This window comes from Lactuca virosa, chromosome 1 (assembly GCF_052849685.1).
Source record: "Lactuca virosa cultivar CGN04683 chromosome 1, Lactuca_virosa_CGN04683_v6, whole genome shotgun sequence".
NCBI lineage: Eukaryota > Viridiplantae > Streptophyta > Magnoliopsida > Asterales > Asteraceae > Lactuca > Lactuca virosa.
The window spans coordinates 35,438,927-35,448,473 of NC_136426.1; the positions used below are offsets into that span (position 1 = coordinate 35,438,927).

General features: G+C 34.6%; 1 protein-coding gene across 1 annotated transcript; it reads right to left on the minus strand.

The window, feature by feature from the left end:
- Positions 1-8,026: 8,026 nt before the first annotated feature.
- LOC145112844 (uncharacterized) lies at positions 8,027-8,469 on the minus strand. The gene is made up of 2 exons (XM_079048972.1): positions 8,327-8,469; positions 8,027-8,261 (listed from the first exon to the last, which is right to left on the minus strand). Exons 1-2 carry the CDS (start codon positions 8,467-8,469, stop codon positions 8,027-8,029), a joined length of 378 nt encoding a protein of 125 aa, XP_078905098.1.
- Positions 8,470-9,547: the final 1,078 nt, after the last annotated feature.

A 9,547-nucleotide genomic window follows, 5' to 3' on the forward strand; every position in this document is an offset into this window, starting at 1 on the left:
TGAGAGAAAGAATAGAGAAGGTTTAAGTGGTGAAGAGAATAATGTGTTGGGAGAAAAAGGAAAGGAAAGTGGATGGGAGGTGTGAGTGGGAGACCATGGGAATAATCTTTTTGCTTTTGGTGGTCTTCATAATTTCCCACTAACACAAGCATCTTTTACATAATTAATATAAGAGTTTTATAAAATTTAATGTAAAGTTTATAAAAATAGAGTTTTATAAAATTTAATGTAAAGTTTATAAAAATGGAGTTTTATAAAAGATGAGTTATTATTTGATTATAACAATCTACTTTGATTTGAAGTTTAATTATAGCATTCAAGTTTGATTCTTTTAAATTTAATTAGAGCATTATACTTTGATTTGATTTTAATATGGTATCATAATTTAATTTGATTATAGTTATAACGTTGTACTATACTATGTTGCTATTAACGTCAATTTATATCGTAGTGTATGGGTTTTGATCCTATTAGCGTCAAGTAATCTTGAGTAGGGTTTGAATGAGATTGAGAGAGGTTTCGTTTGTGATCTTTTTGAGTGTCCGGCTTCGCAACGCAAGGTCCATAGAACCCGTTAAGCCATGATTTAGTGTCCTACACAATCCCGATGATTGTGCAATAGTGTTTTATCGCTTTGGTTCATTGTTTAGCACTGTTAAGGCTAAGGAAAATCAAACACATGAACTTTCCAAATGATGTTTTCTCATTAAAATAGCGAATTGTACAGTGATTACATAACGTAAACCCTGTCATACAAGGGTTAATGGAGTTGACCGGTTTGACTAGTTGACTTTGTTTGACTTTGACTTGACCGAAATTTGATGGTTGTCACATCATCCCCCGTTAGAGGGAATTTCGTCCCGAAATTTGCATTTTGATTGGGACTTCAAGAGTTTGGAAAAAGATGTAGAAAACTTTTCGTAGTACAAGAAATTGATTATGGTGAGGAACAACCCTCCTGATGTCACATGACGACCTTGGAAATTTCTTATTGTAACTTGAACTGAGTCAATTTAAAAGGAGTTTATTGTTTTGGGATGATAGAGTATTCTATGTGTGCTTTTATACTCCCTGTTTTATCCTTGGTATTACCACTATGAATATTTTATAACGTAGTTAGCGAGTTCCATCATTACGAATGTTTCAACAAATTTTGACGAAATTTGCATTATAAGTCCTACAAGTTCTTTTATAGTCGATTGACGTAAACTAGTCGTATATCATTAAGATTGCAAGGGCATTTTGGATGGGTGACCCCGCCTTAAGCCCACAACCAAACAAGGAACAGGGAATGAGGCGGAATCACACATTCTAAGTCCATAGAATCTTAATGATATATGACCATAATGTTTACACTAGCCCTCATAGATTCCAGGGGAGTAGTATTATTGGGCTAGAAGTAGGAATTGTAGTTCAAAATAAAATAGTTATAAGCCTGCTATCTTCAAACTTGGGCTTTGGCCCCTCCCGATTCCTAATCAGAATAGTCCAATACTCCCAATTCTCCAAGCGACCAAGCGGTATCAAGAAATCAAAATCGATTCATCCCCATTTTCCCAATTCGCTGCCTATCTTGCATGCTGTTCGTTTGTCGCTGTCTCGCCAAGTCAGTCGCCTGGTCTCACTCTCGCCAATCGCCATCGCCAAGTGCCCAAGTCCCCATTCACACTTCACAGAAATCAGGTATGTAATCCGGAGACCCAAATCCTGTTCAGCTGTTCTTTCTTTTCTGATTGTAAGATTGTTGATTGTTGGTGTTGGCGTATTGCACTGCTGCTGCTGTTTTCTGTCAATCTGTTGCCTATTTATGCGTTACTACTGTCTTACTGAGTTTCCTTTTAATTTGGCTGTCATTTGCGATTTGGCGATTTGCCAATTTGATTTATAAGTTATGAACTTATAGATTTGGTTATTGATTTGGTTATGCTTAACAGCTTGTCAGCTTCAAACAAAACTGAAAAGTGACAACAAAGATTGATTTGGTTATTGTTAAATGAGTTATTGGTTATTGTTCTAATTTTGAATTTGATTTTGTTTTGATTAGATCAATTGTTCCTTCATTTTGATTTTTCTAGATATAATCATGGGAAAGATGAAAACATTGAAAGAGAAATTGTTGTCTGCTTACTAATATATCATTCATAATCTGTTTTTAAAGACGTTAAAGGCTGTCGGGCTGAGTTGTAATTCTTTTTCTAGGTGTTTTTGGTGTTTATTTGTTGAAAACAATCTGTTTTTTTTTTAATGTTAATTTCAGTTTATAATATTTTCGCCCCCCCCCCCCCCCAAGTTAATTGTTCAAGCTCCGCCACTGATAGATTTACTAGTAAAAACCCTGAGTTTTTTTTACATAGATGATAAGACTTATTTGGGTTTTGCCGTGTTCTCAAGATTCATGGTTTATATACTTGAATTGATGCTAGTTTTAGTAATAAAAAGAAATTTAGAATTTAAACGTCGATGTTAGAAGCTTGTACTGATATTTAAGGGGTTAAAAAAAATAAAGTTTTATTAGTTACCTATAGCGACACACAAGTCATAATTTGCATGTGTGAAGACTTGGAGTACTTTCTAATTGGTTCGTGTGTGAAGACTTGGAGTACTTTCTAATGAAAAGTGTGCTACTGGGGAAATTTGAAACTGGTACGTAGCTTCAAAGTCAAGAATATGCAGTAGGCATGTGATGTATTAAATGCATGAGGCACATAAGTCATAATTTGCGGCAACATATACGTATATGTGTGTGAATTGAAGAAGAAGGTTACAGCTCAAAGACCATATATATTCATTTCCTCTTTATTTGTTATTAATTACTTCTCCCACTTCACTTATATAAATCATCACATTCTTACCGCAACTTTTAACTTCTCCCTCACAAATGGATCCACCTGCAGATCATCAAAACCCCATAGATGACCTCGATTGGTTTCAGTACTTTGATCATCAAGATCTTTTCAGGTATATATAAACGTCACTCATTACCCCATCTTTCGCACAGAAAAGTGATTTTGTCTATATTGATCAAAACATGGTTTGGATTTGTAGTGATCAAAAAGAGTCTTTCATCGTGTTGGATTTGATTATCTTGAGTTTTTTTTTTTTTTTTTTTTGGATTTTTGCAGTGGTGACATGCTCGACCATCATGATTACGAGTTGTCGGAAAAATTGCATGAAGTGCTCGATCAGAACGTTTCCACAGTACTTAACAAAGATCAAAACATCATTTCTAGAAATGAGTTTCACGATTTAGATCCCCTTAAAGACATAAACTTATGGGATTGTTGGGAGGATGATAATTTACCATTGGTTAGTTTCAGTGAAGACTGTAAATCCGGTGGTGAGGCTACATGTAGTTCTAGTGCTGCCACCACTGATCACGGTGGCCGGAAGGTGGCAAAGAGATTGAGACCATTGGAGTTTGAAGAGATAGCGAAGTACTTTGAGATGCTGATAATCATGGCGGCAAAGGAACTAGGGATAGGGTTAACATTGTTGAAGAAAAGATGCAGAGAGCTAAACATAAACAGATGGCCTCATAGAAAACTTACGAGCCTACAGTCCCTCATTCAAAATGCCAAGGTAAATTACGATAATAACCTTCTATACATTACTCATGCATGCATGCCTGCACTTGGTAACCAAAGTAGTTTTGCTACGATTTCCTGATTTATATTTATATAAACTTAACTCATTGTAAATTTTGTGAACTCACACGAAAAATATATTGCATCTACCTTTTTTTAAAAAAAAAAAAACTAGGAGTTGAGATTAAAGGAGGAGATAGAGACGTTAGAAGGGCACAAGAAGATGATGGAGAAATTGCCAGGTATGGAATTGACAGAAAGAACAAAGAAGCTTAGGCAAGCTTGCTTCAAAGCTATTTATAAGAAGAGAGGACTTAACAATCCTTAGTCCTTACCTTTTCTTTTAGCCATTTTGTTATAATTAGTGGATTTTAATCTACATTGTATGTGTTTTTCTCTTGATAGTTTGATACCCTTTTTAGTTTCATTGTGTTTGTTTGTCTATTGATTTTTTTATGCAGAAAATTTTGTATAATTTAGGTATTATAGTTTGTATTATGTATTTAGCCATATTCTAGATTGCCGACACGACTACGCCGACGACTCTATACTAGAGGTCTATATAAATAGACTTATGAATTTAGTAGGAATAACTTGATTATAATCTTGTGATTTGTTCCATGTCTGATCCACTCTTAAGATTCACTCGACATGCCCCCAGTTACGTGTAATTAAAATTTTATTAGACTGTTGATCCTAATGAGTCTACCCTAAGTCCACAACCAAACAAGGAACAAGTCAACTACGAGAAACACGCATATGGACTTGTGAGTTATTTGTAAATTGATTATGGAAATAAAGTTTTTAGACATTGTTGGGTAAAATAATTGTAAAACACTTGTTGGGCCATGGTTAGGAGTGTTGGGCACCTTTTGGGCTTTCCATGGTTACTAAATGTGAAACATGTAGCACTTGCGTGGGCCCCCACAAAACTAAGTTTTCACATTTCTTTCCCACTTCTAGGCCCATTAGGGAACTTAATAGTCCAATGAGTTGGCCATTTTGGAGTGTATCCTTTCAGATACGTTTGATAAGCTCGGGTATTTTGATGGCTCAAAAGTAATGTGAATGACGCGCTTTGGCCTATAGGTTTGGGAACTCTCGCCTTTGGTCCCCAGATAAGCAAACTGGTCCCTCGGTTGATTGGGATGTATACGAATGCTTACCTAGTCAGGACTTTCGGGCTACCGGCACCTCCCCCTTCCAGTTACTACGCGTCCATTACTATGATCCTACCCAACTAGAGTGGATGACTTTGAATTTCCTATGAGCTCTAAGGAATACATATATGTATATACATTTTGTTAAACAACTTGAGTATGTGTGTGATTTTCAGAGAAAGTGGAGAATATTCACAAGTGTATGCACACATATAAGTGTCAGGAGTAATACGTATGCACATAAGGGAGCAATTAACACACAAAGGTATTCCTAGGATTTTCTAAGTGTGAATTGCATGCAGTTGTGTGTGCATTTTATAAACTAGCATACGAGAGGACCCTAGAGGCTATAGACTATGTCAAGGCAATTAACCTAATTCCCTATAGTCAAGGGCTCTGATACCAATCTGTCACACCCCGATCCTTGTCGGAATCGATCGAGGCGTGATAAATTGTTCAAAGTCTCATGACAACTATGTTATAATATGATTAGATTCAATTAAGTACTAAGTATGCAAACAAGATCCACAAAATACAAATACAAATCCAAATACGAACAACATTTATTACATCAAATTTAAATAGTCTTGTGGATTTCTAAGGCACAACCTATTTTTCATCAACTTCATTCTTCAAATCTGCATCATGGGTAAAAACAGGTCAACTACGAGAGTTGGTGAGTAATCTAATTTTAGTAGAGAAAATTGTGAAGTTGAAACCTTTATAATTGGAAATTTGTTTTCTTTTGAAGTCGGCAAACAATTGTATTTGAGATAACGGTTTATAAATCAAAAATTGATTAACAAATGATAACAACAACAATAAGTCCTCACCCTATATATACATATGTATATATATATATATATATATATATATATATATATATATATATAAATATATATAGGATGGAGCATCTAATCATCATACACACTCAACCACGTGCGATCAATCACCTTAGCGTCCCAAGGCGGGGTGGTCAACCCAATAGCGCTATTATTGTCCATAACGTACCTCAAGAATACGGGCATAGTCATGGAGATTAGACTAAAAATGATAATGCACTACAAGTACATGTAGCGTAAACAAACAATAGTTATACAATTAATGACTCACGTATAAATGTCCTAACAATGTCTCAATTGTGTTAAAACAATAAAATGAAGTTTGAATATATTAGAACCACATGATACACCCCAAAAGTATTGAAAATTATAAAGTATGGGGTAGATTACTCACCTTAGTCCCAAAACGAAATGCGTGTGTCGTACGATAGACGGTTCGGGTCAAAATGGCGTAGAACCTAATATAATTAATAGTTTTGGTTTAGGAACTGCTAAACGAGAATAGAGTACTAATACAAATAATTAGACACATATTCTTATATTAGATGAATTAACAATAATTCATTTTGATTATAATATTAAGGTATTCATTTGTTAAATGAAATTTAAATTGAATTAATTACTTTGCATAATTAATTTATATTTTCAATTTAGGTCAGATTTTAATAATTTCTTATTAAAATAATAACTTGCCCAATTATAATTATTTACAGATTTTAACAATTATTTATATGAAATAATCATTAAAATGCATTTTTACATGCTTAAATACTTAGGAAAATGGTTTTAAATAGTACACAGTATTGAAAAATTATGAAATTATTAGGAAATCATTATTCCATACAATATTAATTACTGTAAAAATTTTATATTTTTCTGAACTGTTTTAGTATTTATTTAATACTTTAATGATTAAACAACAACAAAATTCGGGAAAAATAATAAATGATTCCCAAAAATTCTGTAAAATTAACCATAGTTTTATAACATGATATAGAGCCCAGTGTATAAGTGTCGGATATTTGTGACTATGTGAAGTATTTTTTATATATTTCATTATTAATTAATCAATAAAATCATAAATAATAGTAAACAGTAATATAAATGCATGAAACTTCATAAATTATGTTTAATCAATATATTGGTCATCCCAGAATTTTCTCAGAATTTATTGAATGCAAAAAGTATTTTATGTGAATTATTGCCCTACTTTATTGCAATAATTATAGTAATTCAATAAAAATAAGTTATTTTCTGAAAATTTCCAGAACTTCTTATTTTATTGATGGGATTCTGAGAAAAATCAGGTTTATGTATAAAACGAGTTTTAGATATTTTGGTGGATTTAATTTGTTTCTTGTATGAATATGAAACTTTTAACAACATACATTGATGAATGCTTCAAGAGGGATGGAGATTTGAGTATAATACATTGTTCTTGGCTGGAATATGAGTATTTCTTGGATGAATTTCGAGATTGAGAGTGAGAGAAAGAATAGAGAAGGTTTAAGTGGTGAAGAGAATAATGTGTTGGGAGAAAAAGGAAAGGAAAGTGGATGGGAGGTGTGAGTGGGAGACCATGGGAATAATCTTTTTGCTTTTGGTGGTCTTCATAATTTCCCACTAACACAAGCATCTTTTACATAATTAATATAAGAGTTTTATAAAATTTAATGTAAAGTTTATAAAAATAGAGTTTTATAAAATTTAATGTAAAGTTTATAAAAATGGAGTTTTATAAAAGATGAGTTATTATTTGATTATAACAATCTACTTTGATTTGAAGTTTAATTATAGCATTCAAATTTGATTCTTTTAAATTTAATTAGAGCATTATACTTTGATTTGATTTTAATATGGTATCATAATTTAATTTGATTATAGTTATAACGTTGTACTATACTATGTTGCTATTAACGTCAATTTATATCGTAGTGTATGGGTTTTGATCCTATTAGCGTCAAGTAATCTTGAGTAGGGTTTGAATGAGATTGAGAGAGGTTTCGTTTGTGATCTTTTTGAGTGTCCGGCTTCGCAACGCAAGGTCCATAGACCCCGTTAAGCCATGATTTAGTGTCCTACACAATCCCGATGATTGTGCAATAGTGTTTTATCGCTTTGGTTCATTGTTTAGCACTGTTAAGGCTAAGGAAAATCAAACACATGAACTTTCCAAATGATGTTTTCTCATTAAAATAGCGAATTGTACAGTGATTACATAACGTAAACCCTATCATACAAGGGTTAATGGAGTTGACCGGTTTGACTAGTTGACTTTGTTTGACTTTGACTTGACCGAAATTTGATGGTTGTCACACCTAGCACTCCAATCAAATTCATATCCATGTCGAGTTTATCAAGTGATATTCTCCCCGTTATGTGATCTATACATCTAAAAATATATCATACATTTAAGTGTGTTCTTCTACACAAAAATTTACTAGTAATCTTCATCGCCATAATCATTTCTGGATCTAAAGAGCCTTCTAACGATAGATGCCGCAACACCAAGAAGCATAAACAACACCAAGGTATTAAACCCACCGCCGACTCCCATAGCCACACTAGGCCCAGGTGTAAAGAATGAAAATGACGACCACCCCCAACCACCATACCCATAATCGTATCCACCGATCAGCGGTGGTGCAACCGGTGGGTTGATGTAAATATTGGTTCTGCCACCACACAAATAAACATCAAATCACTTTGATATAGAGAATATATAACCACATGAAATTACCTTGAGTTATTGATTCTTGGTGAAGATGAATGAGGTGTTGATTGATTTGGGGCAGAACGAAACGCCTGACCACCGGCACGGCCTCCGGATTTTGCTGCGAAAGCTGGATCGATTGATCCAAATGTTAAGACCCCAGTTGTCATTGTTACCAAAGCAAGCTTCGCCAGTTTATTGTTGTCATTAACTCTGAAGGTTCATGATTTCCCACATACAAAAACTATCAAAATAAACAAAATTAAAGTGTAATCGAAGTGTTGAGTAATTGAAATTCGAGATTACCTTGATGAAGATGACTTCGTGGGGTTTTGTGATAGAGATTTGGGGGATTTTTTTACCAATCAAATTCCTACCTCACCCTCTCTCTCTCTCTTCTCGCCAAATCTGTAACGAGGTATGGGTGGCGACCCCTCTAGCGAGAGATAGGGCGGTGTTCATGGATCGTTGGCAAGCATAACGAGTGAGTTTGACACCTGTAACAACCACAAAATTCATGAAAATTTTAAACTTTTAAAGTCAATCCACAAATCATCATTGTTTACAATTTAGTTTTCAAAACATGTTTATATTAGAGTTTTCCCAAAATCATAAATCAAAACGCGAGGAGGTGCACGATCACGCCTTCACCTTCCCACGATCATCAAAGGTACATGAAACATAACCCAAAACTGTAAGACCAAAGCTTAGTGAATTTCTCCCAAAGTACCAACACAACACATAATCAATAATAATAACAACAAACAACATGCATACAGAGCCTTCAGTCTGACTAAAACGCCCCACCGGCCTACAGTCTATCTGGTATGCTCACAGAACCTTTAGCATGACTGGTAAGCCTCACCGGGCCTTCAGCCTATCTGGAACGTTCTCCCGGCCTTCGGCCTGACTGGTACGCCCTACTGGCTTGCAGTCTATCCTGGACGCCCTGGGTCTCTTGGCCTTGAGCACATAGCAGTACCCCCTCAACCCAACATACCATCATATATCAACATATACCATATCAAACCCTAGCTAGCATATACATACAGTCATACATATCTAACAGATCACTAAGCATAGCATCATCCTATATACCAGGATACAAATCTAACAGATCACTACAACATACAAGCATGCGATAAACCATGATAACAATCCAAAGGGGCCGACCTTGGTGCCTTCGACCCAAAAGTACAATGAGGAAAACTCACCTCGCAAACTGAACAGAACTGATGAGGTCTGAGT